The sequence below is a fragment of the Phalaenopsis equestris genome, unplaced genomic scaffold, assembly GCF_001263595.1.
Source record: "Phalaenopsis equestris unplaced genomic scaffold, ASM126359v1 Scaffold210567, whole genome shotgun sequence".
Classification (NCBI taxonomy): Eukaryota; Viridiplantae; Streptophyta; class Magnoliopsida; order Asparagales; family Orchidaceae; genus Phalaenopsis; species Phalaenopsis equestris.
The window spans coordinates 78,281-101,097 of NW_018229645.1; the positions used below are offsets into that span (position 1 = coordinate 78,281).

A 22,817-nucleotide genomic window follows, 5' to 3' on the forward strand; every position below is an offset into this window, starting at 1 on the left:
TGAGGTTGAATTTTTTCTGTTTTATTTTCTAGAGGAAACATATGTTGTCGGTTGATTAAAAATGCATGGACTAGATTTTTACACATTTTGTGTGTGAAGATGAGATAATTTAATGTTTATGCGATTTGTGATGTTTAAAATCAATGTTGCGTCCAGCTGCATTCAACCACCCAACAAATTCCATTATTTCATAATATTAATGTCAAGGAATTAATAGCAAATAAAAGTTGAATAGAAATTCAAAATCATACAGTGCTTTAACTGGAATGCAAAGAAAAATTAGAATTTGGATGAAGCTGACCCTTTTTTTGTTTTTTCTTTCTTTAGGGGCATTACATAAGCACCACCCAATTCCTATGCATTTACATATCTAACACCTAATCTTAAATTTTACATTTATATTACCACCCAAATATTTCATAAAACTTGAAAATACCATCACTTTTCATGCATATGTAAGGTGGCATGTATGTAATAATTGAAATTTAGCTTTTTAGATATGTAAATACATCAGAATTGAGTGGTATGTATGTAAATCTTCCTTTTCCTTAATTATGTATTGGAAATTTGAACCAATATTTTTTTTATTATGAGACACATGGTGATGTAGATTTTTTCCTTAATTTTTTATCTGCCTTTTGTTTTTAGTATGTTCTAAAGGTAGGCAAGGGACATATTGCACAATGCATCAGTGGATTCACAGCTCTGGATGTGCCCCCTCCTCGTGGTCCTCTCTGATACCGTCACCCTCACTTCCATTCCACCATCTGTTCAAGCTTTCCAAACTGAGCTATATAAAGCCAAAATTCGTGTTATCCATTTCAGCTGCAGGATTCTAGGAGATGTGTGCATGGGAGTCTATCACACCGAGTTCGACTATGGAAACCTGATGGTTGGATTTGCAAAATGAGAATAGAACGCTCTGTTTCTTCAGTTGTCGTGTCAAGGAATGAAGACTCTTCTATAGTGATGTTTTGTAAATTATATGATATGAAACTGTAAATTATCGATAAAAATGGTTTAAAAAGAATTGTAGTTTGAAGCAATGATGCTGCTGACTTTGTGACGTTGAAATAGTTTCAGTTGATTGCTTTTGTTTTTCCTAGATAAGAATTGTAGTTTGAAGCAATGATGCTGCTGACTTTGTGACGTTGAAATAGTTTCAGTTGATTGATTTTGTTTTTCCTAGATAAGCATGTCACATTTGCAAATTCGAAAAATTCGAACAATTTCGAACATTTCGAACGGTTCGAACGGTTGAACTAATTTCGAACAAATCGAACCGAACACGAACAGACCCTTCACGAACAATTTCGAACACGAGCATAGAACAATTTCGAACAATTCAAACTAATTTCAAACAAATCGAACCGAACACAAACAGACCCTTCACGAACAATTTCGAACACGAGCCTATTTCAAACAAACTATATTTCAAACGAACCAAATACGAACACAAGCATTGTTCGTCGGGTTCGGTTCGCTTACACCCCTATTGAAATCCATCATCAAGAAAAGAGGACCAGCATATTCCTAGTAGGACTAAGTCAGAAATTGGATGAGTTAAGAGGGAGAACAAAACCTCTTACATCTCCCCACGAAGCCTTTGTAAAATCAAGAGAAAAGAGAGCAAGAAGAAGCTGATGCAAATCAGATGTAGGGGCTCAGCAAGCACTCAAAATTTAGCTCTATATACCCATAATCCTTCTCATGACTCAAAGGTGAAGAAGAACCATCCTACATGTGATTATTGCAAGAAGTTTGAACATATCAAAGATAAATGTTGAGAACATCATGGAAAGTCTCAACAAAAATAACAAAAAAAAGGCCTTTATCCCACTAAGTGCGGTCGGTTACATGAATCTTATTTCTCCATTGCATCCTATTGAGGGTATATTTCCATTTAATTCTAATAGATTAAAATCATTTTTTATACGATATGCCCAAGTCTTGTTAGGTCTACCTCTTAACCTTGGCATTGAGTTAATATTGTGCAAACCAAATCCACAAGCCTAGGAGATGAGGAGTCTATAACTCTATACAGGAATGTTCTACGGCATATACTTACATAACTTCGAAAAAAAATGAAATTAAAATTTCCTTCTCACAATTTCAATCTTATAATACAGGTAAGATATATGATTTATTCAAGTGCGATACAAATATAACTATCTGATTATAGGGGAACACATCTTCTTGTGCCTGCAAAAGACTTAGATTTATTATTTGAGTGATTACTTTTGAAGCAACTTTGTTTGCATGATTTGTTATTGGCTTGCAAATTCTCTTGATTTTGGTCAAATTTCCCAAGTTAAAATCTATTCATGGGGTTTAAATTAAAATTCCTTGATGATTTGATTTGGTTTAAATTTTTTGTTAATTTCTTTGGATGCACTCAATCATTATATCATTAGTTCTACCAATTACTACTACACATAAAGAAAGTAATTTAGAAGCTTATTTAGTGGTTAATGATTTATCAATACTTATGTTTCATAATTACATGTCACATCACTCTGGTTGCATTGGAAAACCTAGATCCTTAATTGTTGTAGATTTGGCTTGCCTTGATTTGCTTGAAAATCCACTATTTATCCATTTTCACCAATTTAAAGCTAACTAGAACTGCAATTAAATTTTTCAATTTCAATTCATGGCTAACTCGTTCAAATTTGAAGTGGAATGACACCTAGAACAACTACACAAATGTTACATACCATACAAACACAAAAAATCACAAGAAAACCTCAGAATTATATGCAGGAATAAGACAGAATCATAAGTTTAAGGCATAATCATGCCAGCTAGATTCCCATCTTCCTTCCAATTAATGAAAATATATAAGCATATTCATATTAAGTTAGTAAGTTCGTCTATTCTGACAGATGAAAAACTAAAAGTGTTGAAAATAACTTACCTGGGGAATGAGACTCTTAAGATGCACTTCCCAAATTTCATCGCCTTCTGCAGTCCATGCAGCAACATTGCCATGCACATCAGTTGTCACTATTTCAATTTTTCCATCATCATTTATATCTGCTGCAACCGCTTGTGCCTGAATCTCCGCCATCTCCAACGGAAATCTGTTTCGCACCTTACCTAGCATGTATAGCAACATAGCTATTATTACAAATAGACATTACTATCATTAGAGAAACACCAAATATCAATTTGGATCATCCTTGCAAGCTAAAAAAAACGATGTTCGCAACCTATATTTAAATCAAAATTTTTGCAGTGATAAAATAGCTAGTAGAATATAAATATGGCCTGAGAGGTTCATAGCATATCAGCCACAATGGCCAGGAAAGAATATCTACAATGGTAGGTTTTCAGGAAATGTATTGAAAACATTACATAAAGTATGGCTATAAGGACAGAGAACAATTAACATATTTGTTTACTCTGAAAATAGTCCGCCAAAATTTGTGCCAACGTCTTTTTGCTTCATTCAAACAGTTGATATGTTCTCCAACAAAAAATAAATTACTCTCAATGATATAAATCACTCTTTCTTTATAAAATAACCATACCAATAAATCATTAACATAATAGTAAGGTGAATAAAAATCCCCTACAATAATATGAATCTGTGAGAATTAGGAATGTGAGAGAAGATGATTATGTAACATAAGGCGAACAAAAATCGCCTACAATAATATGAATTTGTGAGAATTAGGAATGTGAGAGAAGATGATTATGTAACATACCCCGATGATCCAATATGTAAAACAGGCCATAGGTGGTACCAACAAGAATATCCAGGTTTCCATCACCATCCAAATCGATGACAGTAGGAGTCGAGTATATATATGCACGAAAATTCCCAGCATCAGTACTCAAATCTAGTTCAGCGGTCCATTTCACTTGTTTTGTATCAAGATTGAATACTACGATACTGCTTGCTATATATTTCCCAATATCGATACCACCCAACTCAGCCATATGTTCTGGGTTATCATAGTACCTGCCAACTTGAAGTAAATTACTGATTTCCATATTCAGAACATATCATGGACATAAAAATACAAGATTAACAAAACACAATTTAAGCAGAATGAACTAAAAATGGCAGCCTTTCTTCAAATGCTGAACCATTCTCTCTTAAGCCTAAGGTCCTAGATGCAATTGTCTCAGGATTTCCGTATTTAACATAACTGCCAGGTGCAACAAAATTGGCTCGACAAAATGCAGGGAAAGAGATTAACAAAAAGAAACTGGGAAAAACAGGTGCAAGACACTAGCCTTCTACTTTTGAAGTTCTAGCTATACCTTTTTAAACATTAACAGCAAAAGATGGATTGCAAGCAAGCAGCAGAAATTTCCAGTATAAAATGTCATACAACATCCATTTGCATGGTAGATGTCCTACCGATAGAAGTTTACTATTTAACATCTGAAATTCTATATCCCTAAGACAAATTAAAGATACAATTACCATTTTAGCATCAAAATTCAAAAATTGTCATTCACGCATATTAAGATCCAAATTCCAAAATATGTAGTCCTTTAACTAGTTTTTACATTTTCTCATGAAATCTCCAGGTTCACAATAACATTATGTTGATCATTAACAGTAGGATTACAAATTTCATATTGAAACGTGCATCAGGGCAAGTTGACATATTAGCAAGTAGTTGCTTGATAAAGCTAAAACATATACGACTATCATGGATCATTCCATCCCCTAATTGGATGATTTAATCACATGAGTGAAACATCATGGGCAGGATGCTTACTCACGATCAAAGAAATAGGTGACAGCGACAACCATTTCCTGTACACCATCATTGTCAATATCAGCAATCACCTAACAAAATCGAGAATAGCATGATCATGAATCTGGGAAGAAAAAAGATTGTAATCAACAAATAATGTACAATAGTAGCACAGAAATGTCGTCAATGCTTCATACAGGAGTGCAGAGGATATGTGAATCCACATTCACATAATCTTCCAATTTTTCATGCTTCACTTCAGTCCACTCTTCATCTCCCCACATTGACTCATCAACATAATCATCATAGTCATAATTATATTCATCAGCTAAATCTTCGGTGCCTCCATCTCGAAACAAATCAAAAGATTCATCAGCAACCCCTTCCAAGCTTCCCTCATTTTCCACCGTGGCCTCATGCACTCCAGTATCATCAATGTTATGAGTTTCAGAACTTCCCTGCTGATTAGCACCTGACCCATTTTCTAGAAGTCTTCTCTGAGCATGTGTTGAGTTCTCTCCCATAATACTTCCCAATAACGCATCATTTATGCTTTTATTGACATTCTCAGGATTTTCTGATGACAAATGTAGGGTTTTATTGTCTCTCTCAAATCTTTCCGCTGAAACATCATGCACTGTTGCAGTATCTTGTTTATTAAGCAGCTCAATTTTTTGGCCTGCAGAAGCTGTTTGAAGAGAATCGTGTTTTTCCTCATTTTCATCCTTCGACCTATTCAAAGAACTTGTACTTTTAAGTCCCATAGAGCTTGCATTTGATTTGGAAGTGCTTTCGGCAGCACCTGTTCAAGAAATGCATTGAATAGAAATATAAGGCGACTTAAAACTTACATGACCAACCAAAAGAGCAAGATTAGACAAACTAACTGGTTATATTTTGTGGTGACTTCCAAATTTTCACAAACTGCTCTACTCAATATATTCAAGCTCCAGCTAGAATGATATTTAACTATATGCACTTCAATTGGCTTGTCGAAGAGAAATATATGATTGGTACATATAATAGAAAATTTTGTATGATAAAGAAAAGCACTAAAAGTGTAGGGTTCAGATACGACCTTTCAATTTGATGAAGTTCAATTATTTTCATAGCTTCAAGCTAATCAAACAAAAATTTGACCAAAAGAGAAGGAACAACTCATCCAAGCAGTTTGAGCAACTTAAAAAGGCAATAATAGGTGATACAGGGCGTGAGATTTGGCAGCATGGTAACAGATAAAAACCAGGGCATTTGTATTAAAACAGAATAACAAGGTGATTAACATTCACTAGCATATTAACTAAACCCCAAAAAGCAAGTTCTCATAACAACGATTTTTTTTTCTCGGATAAACATAATGATGTATCGCCACAGCTGCTGCGTAAGACAATCTTATCAAAATGGATCCTCCCATTTTTTTTCCTTCAGAAGCATTGATGCCAACATCAGAAAAGTCAGCATTAGCGAAGATCCAGAAGCCAATGTTGCATTGTCATTTCCAAACCATAAGAGCTAGAAATTTGAGTACTTATGAGGCACTAGAAATGTACCAGAAGCCACTTGGCCAAGCTGGTCATCATGAACATCTGGATGTGAACGATCCACTGGATCTGGATGCAAACCAACATACCAGTCTTTGCGAACTTTTCTTCGAGGCACCTCTAGCGTATCCATCATCAAATAGCCAGAGGTCCTAAGCAACAGCTAAAGTAAGCTTCTTAAAATAGAATCAGATAAAAATGAATAGAAATAACTACCTGAAAAAATTAATTATTCCATTGTATGTTGCTAAAGCTATCTCCTTTGTACCATCCTTGTCAATATCAAAAAGAAGAGGACTGGAATGAACAGTAGATTGATGGAATGCAGGCCAGCCTGCATAAAATAAAGCAGCATGAAGATTAAAAATGTATAATACAATGACAATCTTGAGAGGGTGAGCATAGCAAATTAATTCACGGAGATTCGAATCTACAGCAATTGTCAAACCTTATCCAAGAAAATAGAAATCATTAAAATTTCTAGAAAATGATATCTAAATAATTCTTAATAAACAATCATGATGATGTAGGTAATGCTTATAAAATGACGCTTCACCAACAAAGTGAAGTGAAGCGCATAATGCCCGCTTCGATTCGCCAAGGTGTGCTTCGATGCACTGAAATTAATTTGCAGGTTTTATGCAAATTTTAATTTTTTTAATCATTGCGGCAAGCTATTAGAAATTGTTCAAACTTTTAATTTTTAGATTTACCATAAATATTTACCTTAAAGTTATGTAATGTACCACATGTTTTTTATTTTATATCAACTTTTAAGTCATACTTTATATTTGATAATAATTAATGAATGTACTTATACATTAATAGTTTTGTCTAATCTATTAGATTTTTGGTTAATAAAAGTGTTGCTTCGTTCTACGTTTTATGGTTTGAAGCAAAAATAAATCCTTGTGCAACATATTACACATTTGCGCCTTAAAAACATTGGATGTAAGGCAAGTACAATTTTACAGTTGCTAAAAGAAACTATGATAAAATACAATGAAAATACAAAAAATCACAATCCACATATTACTAACAACTAATTAAGCAAAATCAATTGGTCAGAATGTAAAAACAGCAAGAATACTTTTTTTTCATCTCAAAGAATATTTTAATGGTACGAAAAATCTAAAATTTGCCCAAAAAAAAAGTAAGAAAACATAAAACTTCAGCAACTCAGCAAGGGCCTAGTTCACTCTAAAAAAAACAATATAATCAGTTACAAACACTTTGAAATCCATATAATACATATCCAACCAGCATACACACAAGAAATGAAATCAGCTAGAATTCCTATTGCAATACTCAATGCTTCTTACAAGCCTCATGGATAATGTATAGCCCACAATGGACCAAAAATAAGAATTTCTGAAAATATGTTCAAGTTATTCAAAAACAAGTTTCAACAAATTATTCATGAAGTCCACCAGCATTAATGATTTGAAAATTCCAATTCAATATTTATCATAAGATGGGCCAAAACGGGCAAGTGGCGACATCAAACAAAGCACTTATAGAGCCAATAATTGCATGAAACAGAAAGCATTTATCATGATTGCCATGCAATAAAAGCAACATGGTGTATTAAGCTGGTAAAGGCAACAGCAACAGGAATAATGTAAGGAAAGTAACAAGAACAGCGAGAAAAAAAAAGACGAACAGCATAAGGCTATGAGTAAGAATAAAAGGCAAAAATAGAGGGAATTAATGCAGTATATAAGGACCGGCAGGTAAGAAGGGGCAGGATGAAGAAGCAAGAAGGAACCTCTTATTAGTAGGGTACGAACGACTCCCAAAAGAAAAAAGGTGAAGTAGTAGAATAGCCAGTAACTTCCAATTCTTGTTATAGCAATTATGGACATAACTTTACATCTTCCCCCTTAACCTCCTTTTTCTTCAGCATTAATGTGCAAATTTCTACCACAACACTCATTCACAAGGTGATCTATTTAGCGACATTTCACACAAACTTTAGCAAAATTTTGGATCCTAAAGCAGTAGCTACTATTTTCCTTTTGAATCTTTGTTGAAAGTGGTGTTACTAGCCTTTAGCGTGTTGACTTAGGTTTGATTACTTTGCTGGAATAAGGACTTTCCTACATATGAAGAAACTCTTTTAAATGTGAGAATTTTTTTGTTGTTGCTCAAAATTTGAAGCAAGTTGAAAAGCATCCCCAACCGAATTAATGATATATGGGTCAATTCTCTTTTTCACTTTAAATCTTAAGCCATTTTAAACCTAAAAAGCATTGTTTTTGGATTCTCCTTGCTTTCACAATGTAGTAACAATTCTTCAAATTTATTCACAAATTCAAAAACAATCTTTGTCTCTTGTTTTAATAAGTCATATTCATCAGGCAATAAATCCAAGGGCAAGTGCTTTTCTTTTAATAGTAATTTCATTTCAAATCATATAGTGATAGGTGTTAGCCCCAACCGTGACCCATGTCTCCCTATCCCAATCCAATATATTTTTGCTTGAATAGAGTAAATATTAATTTCATAGGCCTGACTTGGCACTTTCCAGCATCATTTGCCAAAGGAAAAAATTATTTATGACCATTACCTATGCAAAAAAAATAATTTGGTAAAAGAACATGAGAGAAAATTCTCTAATTTCTTAATCTTCAAATTACAAGTCCTCTCATTATATAGAGAATAAACTATAGGACGAACATAATTCCTACAATTATAACTTACCAAAGATACAACAAACACATAAGAAAAAAATTACAAACACAATAATAGAGAAATAAATGAGGATAAATCAAAATAGAAAACACATAATTCCACACCCCCTTCCAGCTAGGTCATAGATGTTGTAGAGATCCAGCTTGGTGTTCAAATCCATGAAGCTGCCTGGATGTGGAGATTTTGTGAAAACAGCTTCCACTTTGATATGAGTTTGGAATATAGATCAAGTGAATGATGCCACCCTTGACCTTTTCACAGATAAAATGTCTACCAATCTCAATGTATTCAGTCTTGTCATGATGTACAAGAAACTTTGTGATACTAGTGGTGGCTTAGCTTGTCACAGAACATCTTTATAGAATTCACCGTAGAGTATCCCAACTCATTTAATAACTTTCGGGTCCGCAATCCTTCACAAAATGCTCGGTACTCATATTATGCACTACTTCTAGAGACCACTGCTTACTTCTTGCTCTTCCATGTCACCAGATTTACTCATACATAAGAATAATACCAAGATGTGGATCTTTTGTCAGTGACTTATCCGGCCCAACTAGCATCATTGTAAGTCTCTACCCCTTATTGTCAGATTTCTTAAACAATAACCCTCTGTTAGGGGTCTTCTTAAGAAACCCCCAATATTTTGTAAACTATCTTCAAATGTTCTTCATTTGGATTATTCATATGATGACTCACAATGCTGACGAAATATCACTCTACTGTGTGTCAGATAGATAAGCTTTCCAAATAATCTCTAATAACTACATTTTTCCGCTAATGTCTTTTTACCCTCCTAAATGTAACTTCTTGCTAAATTTCATAGAAGTTTCGACAAGTTTATACCCCAACATCCATATCTCTTTTAGTATATCTAGAACGTACTTTCTTTGAGATATCACAATTCCCGTCTTAAACTTGGCCACTTTCATGCCCAGAAAATATTTCATAGCTCCTAAATCCTTGATTTCAAATTATGTGGCAAGAATATAAGATTTTAAATAATAGGGTTGACAAAGAAGGTAACATCAATGGAATTGTAATATTTTTTCGTAATGAGAGAATAACATTTGTTCTTTTTTTGTTAGAAGTAGAACTAAGGAATACACATTTAATAGATTTTAGATCAACCTTCGTGGGGCTTGGTTGGTGAAGGTGGATAAAAGAGAGCCAAATATTTTTAAAAGATCATTAAATGAGAAGCACTAAAATGAGGGTATTTTTTCATCAAAATATGAAGATGAGCTTTGAATCTAAGAATTTTACATGGCATTCTATTAATGAGGTCGGTGGTTTTTCTCCCTCCTGAATGTAACTTTTTCTTGAATTTCATATGAGCCTCAATAGGTTTACACCCCATCATCCATATCTCTTTTAGTACGCCTAGAATATACTTTCTTTGAGATATCATAATTCCTGCATTAGACTTGGCCACTTCCAAGCCCAAAAAGTATCTAATAGCTCCTAAATTCTTTATTTCGGAAAGTAAAACTGAGGTTTATAATAAAAGCCCTAGCGGAGGGCCTGCTACAGGAAGAAGCTCCGGCAGATGGCTTGCAAGAACACAGAGAATTCCATAAGAGGGCCTGCAGGAAGACAATTGTCTGAAGAAGAATTATGCCAGAGGAGGGCCTGCATCAAAGATATTTCATGTTGTAAGGAGAATCCTGAAAGGGAGAACTCCAATGACTTGCATCTTGGAGAGGATCAGTTGCTACTTATGTTTCTATTATCGCTGCTTCTGCCAGACAGAAGAGTTTCAGCGAAGAAGTCTACAAGAAAAATTCAAAAGAAAGGGAACTGCCGCTGAATTTTCTTCTATTTGATAGAAAAGTTCAGGGACTAAAGGAGGATTGACAAAATATTTTCTAGTCATTAAGATATGTATACTAGAGCTGTTACTTGTGTTCAACCTGAAAGAGGATTGACAAAATATTTTCCTATTTCTGTTGGATTACATCAGGGATCGGCTTCAAGCCCATATCTTTTTGCTTTAGTTATGGATGGTCTTATTGGACATCTACAGGAGGATGTACCTTGGTGTATGCTTTTTGCTGATGATATCCTTCTCATATATAAAACGAGAGAAAAAGCCCAGGAAAAACTTGAATTATGGAGATCTACATTGGAGTCTAAAGGCCTTCGTTTAAGTAGAACTAAAATTGAATACATGAAATGTAATTTTAGTAGCAATAGCTCTAGTGACAAAAGTGTGACTTTGGGTGATCAAATTATTAAAAGGTGTGAAGATTTAGATATCTTGGGTCCGTTGTTCAAAGCGATGGTGATATAGATGGGGATGTTAATAGTAGAATTCAAGTTGGTTGGTTGAAGTGGAGGAATGCTTCAGGCCTTTTTTGTGATAGAAAAGTACCGCTTAGACTGAAAGGAAAATTTTATAAGACGATGGTGAGACCTGCAATGCTCTATGGCGCTGAATGTTGGCCTTTAAAAGAGAAGCATAATAATAAGTTAAGTGTTGCCGAGATGAGAATGATTAGGTGGATGAGTGGCTTGACACTTAGAGACAAAATGCGGAATGAATATATTCATGATAGGACAAAGATAGATAAAGTCGTCTTAGATGGTTTGGTCACATTAAACGTCGACCATCTGATGATCCGGTTAGGAGAGTAGATGCTTTAGATTCGACTTGTGTTAAGAAAGGCAGAGGTAGACCTAGGAAGAGTTGGGCTTATTGTATTAAAAATGATCTTAATTTACTAGAACTAAATGAAAATATGACACTAAATAGGACGCAATGGAGAAAAAGGATTCATGTAGCCGACCCCATGTAGTGGGATTAAGGCTTTGTTGTTGTTGTTGTTGACAGAAGAGTTCTGGGAAAGAACTTGCCTGCAGGTAGAATCCTACAGAGAGTTTTCAGCTGTTGAAGGAATATGCCAATGTTGCTGCTCTTAAAGAGAGAAAATGCCGACAAAACTGTTGAGGAGGAAAGGTTACTTACCCAGGAAGTATTTCTGCTACAGGAAGGAGCAGCAAACCTACGGAGGTTCTGTAAGCAGAAGATTTGGCCAGCAGAAGGAGATCCGGCTAGGAAGTTGATTGTAGGAATGAGATGCAACAAAAAGGAGCGGAAAACTCTAACTGCAGAAGGAGGAGGTCCGGCATAACTTGTTGTGCAAAGAAGAAGTTTCCCGCAGCTGTGCAAGGAAAGGGGTCTGGCAGAACTTGTTGTTGTGAAGGGAAGAGTTTCCTGCAGCTGTGCATGGAAGGTTCGACTGCAGGGAAGGAGTTTCCTGCAATGGGAGTGTTTCAACGGGGAAAAGGAATCAAGGGTTTAATCTAAGGCTCGGATAACACGATGGAAAATGTGAGAAAGAGAATTCACTTATTCCTTAATCTGCAATTTACAACTTTCTCACCATATAAAGAGTACACTCTAAGGCAAATATAATTCCTACAATTACAACTTACTAAAGATACAACAAACATACAAAGAAAGAACAAAAAATATAATAATATAAAAATTCCACGAGATCTATTCTCCCATCAAAGTTAAATGTATCAACATTAACTTTTATAGTTAGCTATCATCAATATTGTCATCTATAATTATCATAATTTTCATTGATGTATTCCATATAATGATGTCCATCTTGACAACTTGTTTCAAGGTGAATCTATTCAACTCCAAATAGTGTTGCAAATTAATAGATTGTTGATCAAGACTAAATTCATTATCTGGTTCTTATAGTGTATTTCATTAGTTTCCATTACGTCAAGTTGCTCATTAATTTGATTTATTACATGTTTAGTTGAATTTGCTAAAAACTCCCTCAGTTCATTTTGACATACAACATCAGCTTATGTTGATCCATTAATTTACCCTAATAGTTGGTCTCACTTCTGACTAGATTATTGCTAACAACGTAAAATAATATACCAATTTGACATAGGATAGTTAAGGGACCAAAGTTGCAGATGCACTCTAGGAAGAAATGCACAATGAAAGCACATAAATATCAAAATTTGTTTATAAAACATTAACTTTAGCAAATTCATTCAACTTTCATGTACAGAAACAATGAGCATACCTTTTTTCATTCCAAGCAGTAATTTAATGGCCTTCAAAATCTAAATAGTACAAGAAAAAAATGAACAAACGTATAACTTCAGCAATGTTCGAGTTCACATCACACAACAAAAACAACAAGAAGCCTTTATCCCACTAAGTGGGGTCAACTACATGATTCCTTTTCTACATAGGGTCCTATTGAGACTCACATTTTCATTTAATTCTAATAAATACATTAATATCAGTTTTTATACAATATGCCCAAGTCTTTCTAGGTCTACTTCAACAAATTCATTCAGCTTTCATGTATAGAAACAACGAGCATACTTTTTTTCATTCCAAGCAGTAATTTAATGGCCTTCAAAATCTAAATAGTACAAGAAAAAAATGAACAAACGTATAACTTCAGCAATGTTCGAGTTCACATCACACAACAAAAACAACAAGAAGCCTTTATCCCACTAAGTGGGGTCAGCTAAATGATTCCTTTTCTACATAGGGTCCTACTGAGACATTTTCATTTAATTCTAATAAATACATTAAGGTCAGATTTTATACAATATGCCCAAGTCTTTCTAGGTCTACCTCTGCCTTTTATAACATAAGTTATAACATAAGTCGATTATAACATAAGTCGAATCTAAAACATCTACTCTCCTAATTGGATCATCAGATGGTTGACGTTTAATGTGACCAAACCATGAAAAACGACTTTCTCTAATCATGTCCGCAACTGAAGCTACACCAACCCTATTACGCATAAATTTATTTCGCTTTTTGTCTCCAAGTGTCAAGCCACTCATCCACCTAAGCATTCTCATCTTAGCAACACTTAACTTTATTTTATGCTTCTTTTTAAAGGCCAACATTCTATGCCACACAACACTGCCGGTTTACCATCTTATAAAAGTTTCCTTTTAGTCTACATGGTATTTTTCTATTACACAATAGGCCCGATACATTCCTCCATTTCAACCAACTTGAATTCTACTAATAACAACATCATCTATATTACCATCACTTTGAACAATAGCCTCGAGATATCTAAAACGTTCAATGATTTGATTACCCATAATTACAACTCTGCCGCTAAAGCTACTACTATTAAATTTACATTTTATGTAATCAATTAAAGACCTACTCAAATGAAGGCCTTTAGACTCCAATGTAGACCTCCATAATTCAAGTTTTTACAAAATTTTTTCTTTATTCTTGTCCGCAAGAAGAATATCTATCATAAGTGAAAAGCATACACCAAGGTACATCCTCATGTAAACATCCAGTAAGAGCATCCATAACTAAAGCAAAAAGATGTAAGCTTAAAGCCGGTCCTTAATGTAATCCAACTGAATTAGAAAAATACTTGGTCAATCATCCTTATGTTCGAACACAAATAACAGCTCTAGTATACATATCATTAATGATTTGAATATAAATCATATCAACACATTTCATCTCTAAAACTGTCCAGAGAACTTCCCTTAGAAACTTATTGTAAGATTTTTATAAATCAATAAAAATCATATGTATATCCTCCGTCAAATCTCTCGATAAATGTATAGCTTCCATAGTAGACCTGTTCGACATAAATCCAAACTGATTATGAGATATCTTTCTAGCACGCCTTAGCTTATGCTCAATTACCCTCTCCTATAATCTAAATTATAACATATCTCCGCTATAATTTGCACACTCTTGTGCATCCCCTTTATTCTTAAAAATGAAGACCAAAATACTCTTCCTCCACTCCTCAGGCAATCCACTCACTCCTCAGGCAACTTTTTATTTTTTTTAAATATTATTAAAGAAATTAGTAAGTCGGGAAACTGTCAAATCTCCTAGATATTTCCACTCATTATCAGGTCCTACTGATTTTCCATCATTTGTTTTTTTTTAAAGCCTCAACTTCATTTGACTAATGCAATGGTAAAAGTAAATTGTTTTATAATTATTAGCGTTCAGAAACTTCATTAAAACGTTTATCAAAATATCTCACTTATCTGTATTGAATATCTTCCTCTAAGAAAAGCAATTCCATATTTTCATCTTTAATACACTGGAATTAAATCTTTATTTTTATTTTCATTTTATGAAAAAAATTTAACAATCACACACGCAAATCAGCAACTAAATACAATAATCTGGAACAAACATCAAAATCACCCAATGAAAGATATAGATCTTGCAACAATACAAGGAGACTCACCACTATAAGTAGTTGTTGATGCCGATAAAATGCTCAAAGAATATAGACACGAAAATATACACACAAGCATTAAGGAAAACCTGAATTGTCATTGCATTATTCCATGTTAAATAAATATTTCATGGTATGAGAATTCTATTTAAAGCCAAAAAAACAAAATAGGAAATCTCACATCATCTAACAAAATCTAATCAAGTATAGCAGACATAAATACATCATTCATAAATTCTAACAACATCAAAATTCCCATAAAAAAGTCTTCATTTCCAGAGTTCCAACTCCTACTCTGCCAATAAATACCACAGTATGCAAGTAGAAACATAAAAAAAGAACTATTAGAACCAAGAATTGCATAAAACAAAGGCGGCCATCAATACAATTAGCACAAAAGAAAAGGTATCACCATGTGTTTAGTGGATAGAGATGACAATGAAAATAATTGTGAAAAGTAGGGCAATATGAACAAAAGTAGTCAATAGGGACAACAACAGAAAATAAAGGTGATGAATTGCAAGAAGCAAAGAAGTGTGCAAGGATCAACGGATGACAAAGAAAAGGATGTAGAAGCGGGAAGGACCTTGCGAGTAGCAGGGCAGAATAAACCACCAGCAACAAACACAAGGATTAAATTTGTACAATCACTTATATAATTGTTTATTTTTCTTGATATGAAATGTAAGCCGCAATGCATTTTCAGGCATAAGCCTGAAAATAAAATTATTAAACAAATTAAAAATAAAATAACAACAAATATAACAACAAGCCTTAATCCCATAAGTGGGCTCGGCTACATGAATCTTTTTTCTCCATTGTGTCCTATTAAGTAGCATATTCTCACTTAATCTTAAATCAAGGTCATTTTTATACAACATGCCCAAGTCTTCGTAGGTCTAACTCTACCTTTTTAACATATGTCAAATTTAAAACATTCACCCTCCTAATTGGATTATCAAATGGTTAATGTTCAATGAGACCAAATCATCTAAGACGACTATCTCTAATCTTTTCTGCCACTGGAGCAACACCAACCCTTTCACGGAAATATTCGTTTCGCATTGTCTCCAAGTGTAAAGCCACTCATCCACCTAAGTATTCTCATCTTAGCCACACTTAACTTAGTTGTATGCTTCTCTTTTATAGACCAACATTTTGTATCATAAAGCTTCGCAGGTCTCACCACCATCTTATAAAATTTTCCAAAGTATATGTGGCATACTTTTCTATCACACAATAGGCCCAATGCATTCCTCTACTTCAACCAGCCAACTTGAGTTCTACTAATAACAATCCCATCAATATCACACATTAAAAATATTAAAAAATAATTTGAATAATAGTTTCAAATCATTACATAATATCGTAAAAAATAATACAAGTGCTTAATATTAAACACGAAGCCTAAAAGATTATGACAAAGAAGTATACATACAAATGAAGTCTAACATAAACAAATAAGCAACCCTTAAGATAAACTAGTTATGACTCACCACTGCAAAATCAAAACTCATTCAAATTCCATCAATTGATTGCTTTCTAGCCCCCTTTATGCTCAATTATATACCAACAACTTCCCAATTCTCTTCATCATCTTATCTCAATCACATTTCTTTTCGCTGATTAATTAAATCTAATAAAAATAATATATAAAACAATGATTGTAGACTATTTATAATTTATATTTCATAAATTTTTATACTAACATTTTTGCTACTTCCTTGTTCACTTTTTCGTCCTTATTCACTTAACTTTCATAAAACGTCAAAATTGAAATCTTCCTCATAAAATTACGGCTTTTGTTGATCTTTATTTTTCTTTTTTTTAATGATCAAGCGTTTTGTTTATGATGTCTAATAGAGTAACACTAGGCTTTTGTTTTAAAATAAAAAAAGCAACTTTGTTTATTTGAGCTTTGGGTTGTTATTTATTCTCTGGACAACATATCAGAAAACTTAAATAGAAACGTGCAACTCTATCAAAATGGCTCAAGGCCTGCCTCATTGGGTTGAGTTGTAAGCCTTTTATTACACATGTAAGGTTATGGAAAGGCATCTTGCATCGCCTCTCTGAGGCACTCCTAAACAGCTGCAATGTATTACACAATTTTAAACTATGGCAGCAGGTACCCTTCCAACTTTTGTTACAAAATTGTTGAGTTGAAATAGAACTCTAGACATGATGATTTAATGTTATGAACTAGGGTTAACAAAATAATAAAAATATAAGATAACACATCCCATTCAAATAAGATTTGGCATCATTAGAAGACTTTACATAAAAGAAACTAATTGAAAATAAAGTACAACAATAAGACTCATAATGCTCGTCACTTTAGATAAGCCTACACTTTTAAATGTCCATCCCGAGGTATTGCATTGTTGCTAGAAATGCATGCCACCTCCAAAATCCATATGCAAGGAAATATAAAGAAAATGAGGAAAATATAATCATACCTGGCAACTTGTCTCCATCTGACCCCTCTAGCACCTCCAAGTAATGAACAAAAGATGGTATAATTACTTCGAGCTTCCCATCACTGAGGAACCGAAGGAAGAAATAATGCATGTCAATGTACCATTAAGCAACGAAGTTGGATGTCAAAGTTTATAAATATTTCAAAAAAAATGGGGATTAGAATTGAAGCATTCAAAGAGACTAGGTAAAACACGGAATGGTTAGCAGCATAATCCACTGGGTAAGTCAATAGCAGAATAGCAAATTCACCTGTTAATATCAGCAATTAATGGAGTGGCATAAATGCTGGATGAAACTTCTGTCTGCCATCTCAATTCCAAATTATGTGGGCATTTGGTGTTTAACAATGAATCCTCATCACTGCAATAATGTATTAGCAAAGGTTATTAAAAACAATTTAGCACAAATTGAATGAAAAGAATTTTAAAGCCACAAATTGCAAAAAAAAATAAAAAAAAAATTGTTGAAATTGGAGGAAGCCAAGCAGGAGACAAGCAGGGCAGCACAGAGGGCACGACCCCACAAACTGGAGAAAAGTTCACCACATTGTTCAAAAAAATGAAAGAACTATATTAGATGCTAGTAAAATTTTCACACTGACCATGAACAAGATCTACTAACGTTAAGGAATAATGAATTTTATAAAGTAAAAAATCAAAAAAAAAAATGAATCAAAAAAATTACAAAGCAAGTTTCCTTCATTTAATAGAATAATAGATGTGCAAAAAATAGCACAAAAATTTCTACATAATTATTATAACCAAAGGTACAATATAAGCAAAAAATTTGCAAATATTACAAGTTTGCTCGGGCAAATTTTTAGTTCTGCAAGTGATAAAAGACATGAATAAGTGCCAAAAGCCAATTCCTAGGAGAAAGTCTAAAAGCTTTAACATGCTAAATAAAACAAAAATATAATTGCATCTGAGTATGCCAACCAATAAATTTTGGTTGCTCCAAATGAAGCTTAGCAGACTATATATGCTATTTGTAAGAACCTCTCTTAACATCAAGAACAAAAAATCATTATCATAAGATTAATGTCATCAGCATAAGTATGCCGAAAGGATCTACCTCACACTTCTGGGAATAAAAGATGACTACGTCTCACATGCAATGCCAAGCTTGCACTGCTGCAACTTGCTTGACTTCTAATTGGCCACTTATCCAACTGGAAAATGATTCATGCAGCAAAAAAAATTCCCAAAACTAGTTCATTCCATTTATTATGATTCTCTCTTTCAAGAACAAAGGCGAAACTACATGCCTAAGCCTATCCATAGCCAGTCTCATGAAGCATGGTCAAACTAGATTCCTAAGCCTAGCAATTGTCAATGTCACGCCTTCTCGATATAAATGTTAAATATGAGATATATTGCGCATCTCTTAAATGTACATTTAAGCACCAGTCTACAAGCTCACAACTTCAACGTCATGGGTGAAATGTCATTATAATCTACTAAACCCAAGAAGATTTATTCACCTTCAATAAACAGACCTCACTGAGAAGACTTCATGCTCGCATCAAAGAAGATCAAGGTAATAATCACCAGCTCACCAATAAACATGGACGAAACATGTTCCTACATTGCTTATAGCTAATCCTTAAACTTTAAAAAATAAGTCATATGGCGCCAGTCCTTACTAATCAAAATTCTTGCATTAAATAAATATTTACTAAAAAGAATGCAAGATCAATCAATTCTAATTAGGACAATATAAAAAACACTTCATGAATGATAACAAACGAACCTATAAATAGAATTTGGCATTCACACTCCTAGGAAAATGAGAAATTGAGAAACTCGCAACCCCAATTGGATTAACACAAAGCATTTTTTATCAAAATTCACAAGAAATACTAAAAAAAGCATTTTTTATCAAAATTCACAAGAAATACTAAAAAAGTTACCATCATCACCGTCATTAATATTATATGACTATTTTGGCAAAATTTTTTAATCTTCTTTTATTCATTCTAGTCCAAGTTTGTATACGGTGTGTATGTCAGCATAATCAATTAAAATGTTACAATAGCACCAGCTGCCCTCAAGTCAAACAGCTGCACAAACCAAAGAACTTAAGAGGAAGGTGTCTTCCTCGGAAATAGCTTGACAAAACTAAAATATAAAAAAGAAATGGCTACACACTTAACAAACCTATTGTGGTCATAAGAAATACTTTTGAACTGCACAAAATGTAAGCATCTCAGTAATTTATATTAACAAAAAATTTCAAGTTTTGCTGCATAAAAACTACAAAAATCTAGCTAAAGAGAAAAAATTAAATAAAGTATCAAAAGGAAAAATGTAAAAAAATTGACCCATAAAACTATTTAAGCTTGTAAAATGCATAACCGTAACCTAATCATTGCAAAAATCTTGTCCACTCCATCATTATCATCCATCTTCCCCCTTGTATCCTCAGACTTACCTTATTTATCATCAAAAGTTTACATTTTGGAACTTAAGAACTTGTAGGTACGTTTGATCTAAGTTGTTACTGGAGTGAATTATTATTTATTAAACCCTTGATGTTCATTCTACAGCAGTGCATAGAAAATGCTTTGAATAAAAAATAACTCATTTATTATATCTGGGAAGTATCAACATTTTTCTTTCCAATCAAGGCATCATATGTCAATATGCTCGACAAGTTAATGCTTTTGTAATAGTGCCCTTTTAGGATATCTGTAACACTGCCTCCCCTCTTTACTCGCCTTAAGCTACAGTCTCCACTCATTCAAAAGGTTGTTTGTTGGCTTCGTTACTAGGGTACTATATTCCATTTTTTAAGAGATAAGATGTGCCTCAAAATATAAGTTTTTCCATGCATTTGAAAACAGCCCAAATAGAACAATGTCAATATCTTGTGTTGCGCCCAACACATCCTCCTTGTCCATATTTTAATCCATTTAAAATGTATCACAGCAAAAACAAAAAAAAATCACAATGTATTTAATCTATATCCAATCACAAAACACCTAAAATTTTAAAATACAAGCATTTCAACTAATCTACATTTCCAAGATACATTTATTTTGAAAACATCCCGCCAAACAACCGCTTAACTTTGGATATGTTGTGCCTATTTATTAACTTTAGTTGATGCTTACATTATAATGCTTCTAACAATGTTAGTATTGGCCTTCCCCTTTTTCATCTTATTCCTTCAAATTAGTTGTGTTTGTCCCACACTTCCAAAACTTCTACTAAATTTATATTTGACAATAAGTTAAATAGGGATATTCTAAAATGGCTCCATATTCCCGTAGATGCACATCAAAAATATTTTCTAGGCTCCAAAAATTCATCCACTCCTCTTTTAAATAGAAAATCAATTAATGAAGTTCACAATTTCAAACAAAATTACTCCAACCCAAATACATAGAGGACGAAATATTTTGATACTTGATGTATCTATACATGTTCTTGTCGTTGTTCAATCACTTCTATGGATTATACTTAAATTAGGGGCAAAAAGAAATAATGGCAATCTCGAGATGTAAACAGATCCATTGCCTTTTCTACTAAAGCATAAGGTTAAACAATCGGTGACGTGCCAGAAAGCACCCTAGATTAATGCATCTTGAAGAGGAGGATGGCCTAAAATTTCAAATATATGATCACCACATATTTGGCTTGGCAAGGTTTGATTAGTTTCAAGTATGATAAGATTGGAGTTGCCTGCTTGGCCAAGCGGGTTGTTATTTAAGCCACTGTAGAACTTCAAGAATATTAATTGTATCAGCATCCAAGTAGCTTCCTCCTTAAGCCAGTTATTGAGATGAAACAAACAACACATCAATAGACAAGATATTCAAGTCTCATTTTAACAATATTAACTTCAACGCATGTTTAGATTTATTGTATTCTTATAGATACAGGCAAACTTACCAATTATCAAGGACATTTCAAAATATAAGATGGATCAAAAGTAAGAGATATATAATTATATCAGCAAAAAAAAGAAGCAGGAAATAAAACAATTGAAGACAGCCTAAATCATTCTCGCATTCAAAAAAACAGCCTCTATACATATGTAAGGGTCACGTTGCAAGACATAGCCTAATGAACTTCCTCTGATTTTTTAAATTTCATCGAACTACAAGCTGTGGGCAGTGAAGAGGATAGACATGAGTCATCGACAATCGACTGCCCAACAGTAAGTTGGCCAGCACAAATTCCATGATCCAGGCAGTCGCGCATGACAGCAACCATCCTTTTTGAAAAAGTACAACAAAAAACTTGGAATTGCGTAGCAAGAATTCAAACGGGATAATTGTTCTCTTGACAGCAGAAAGGGCAGATTCTCGTGATCTAGCCAGTTCGCCTATAATCTCCTGCCCAGGAAAGATTCATGCATGCAATACATTACCATGAAAGAAAAAAAATCAATCTTACAGGTTTGGATAAGCGAGCAGGTCATCGCTGGCCTGTCTTTCCCGAAACTTATTTTTCCTCTCGCTCTGCGCCTTCGAATCGGAGGCGCCGTTGACTGCGACTAAAGAAACAGAAAGGAAGAGTGAGACTAGGAGTACAACTGGTAGCCGTCTCATGGTGCCCTCTCGCCACTGAGGAAAGCCCTACCAGGAACTTCACAACATCGTCTACAGAAATTTAGCTAGTTTTCCCGGCGGTTTAGAGCCGACTATCACCTCTCACGCTGTTTTCGGTCAAATATCGTGACATTTTTCTCAACTCCTCACCTCCTCGAGGGTCCACTAAATCATAGAGAGATATCACTTGTCCTCTCCCAAAAAGAATTATTTGGGGTAGTGGGTGGCTCAGAACTTAAAATACTATTTTTTGATACAACACCTAGCTGATGTGAGACTTTTTGTTCGTGACACGATGCTGATGTGATTTGCCTAAAACCTAAATTTATCCTCAGAATCAACTTATAAATAACAAAAAACAGTTCTCAGAGAAAATATCTGATATTAAAGTAATCATTCATTCGATTTGTATGCATAGAATTTTATTGGAAGATCAACATAAATCAAGAGTTGATCCTCGAAGGAGATTAAACTCTATGATGAAGGAAATTATTAAAAAAGAAATTTTAAAATGATTAGATGCTAGAATAATATATCATATTTCAGACACTGTTTGGGTAAGTCCAATTATCTTTGTACCAAAGAAAGA

General features: G+C 33.8%; 1 protein-coding gene across 1 annotated transcript in view; it reads right to left on the reverse strand.

Moving 5' to 3' along the window:
* The window catches only part of LOC110036760 (protein DEFECTIVE IN EXINE FORMATION 1), a 34,693-nt gene extending 12,327 nt beyond the window's left edge, over positions 1-22,366 (reverse strand). Inside the window, exons 1-9 of the mRNA XM_020741287.1 lie at positions 22,074-22,366; positions 17,920-18,030; positions 17,649-17,731; positions 6,476-6,593; positions 6,269-6,411; positions 4,916-5,520; positions 4,740-4,810; positions 3,711-3,967; positions 2,918-3,099 (exon numbers count right to left, since the gene is read on the reverse strand). Of these exons, the coding sequence (XP_020596946.1) occupies positions 2,918-3,099; positions 3,711-3,967; positions 4,740-4,810; positions 4,916-5,520; positions 6,269-6,411; positions 6,476-6,593; positions 17,649-17,731; positions 17,920-18,030; positions 22,074-22,228 (1,725 nt within the window). The 5' untranslated portion in view covers positions 22,229-22,366. The remainder of the gene's footprint in view (positions 1-2,917; positions 3,100-3,710; positions 3,968-4,739; positions 4,811-4,915; positions 5,521-6,268; positions 6,412-6,475; positions 6,594-17,648; positions 17,732-17,919; positions 18,031-22,073) is intronic.
* Positions 22,367-22,817: the final 451 nt, after the last annotated feature.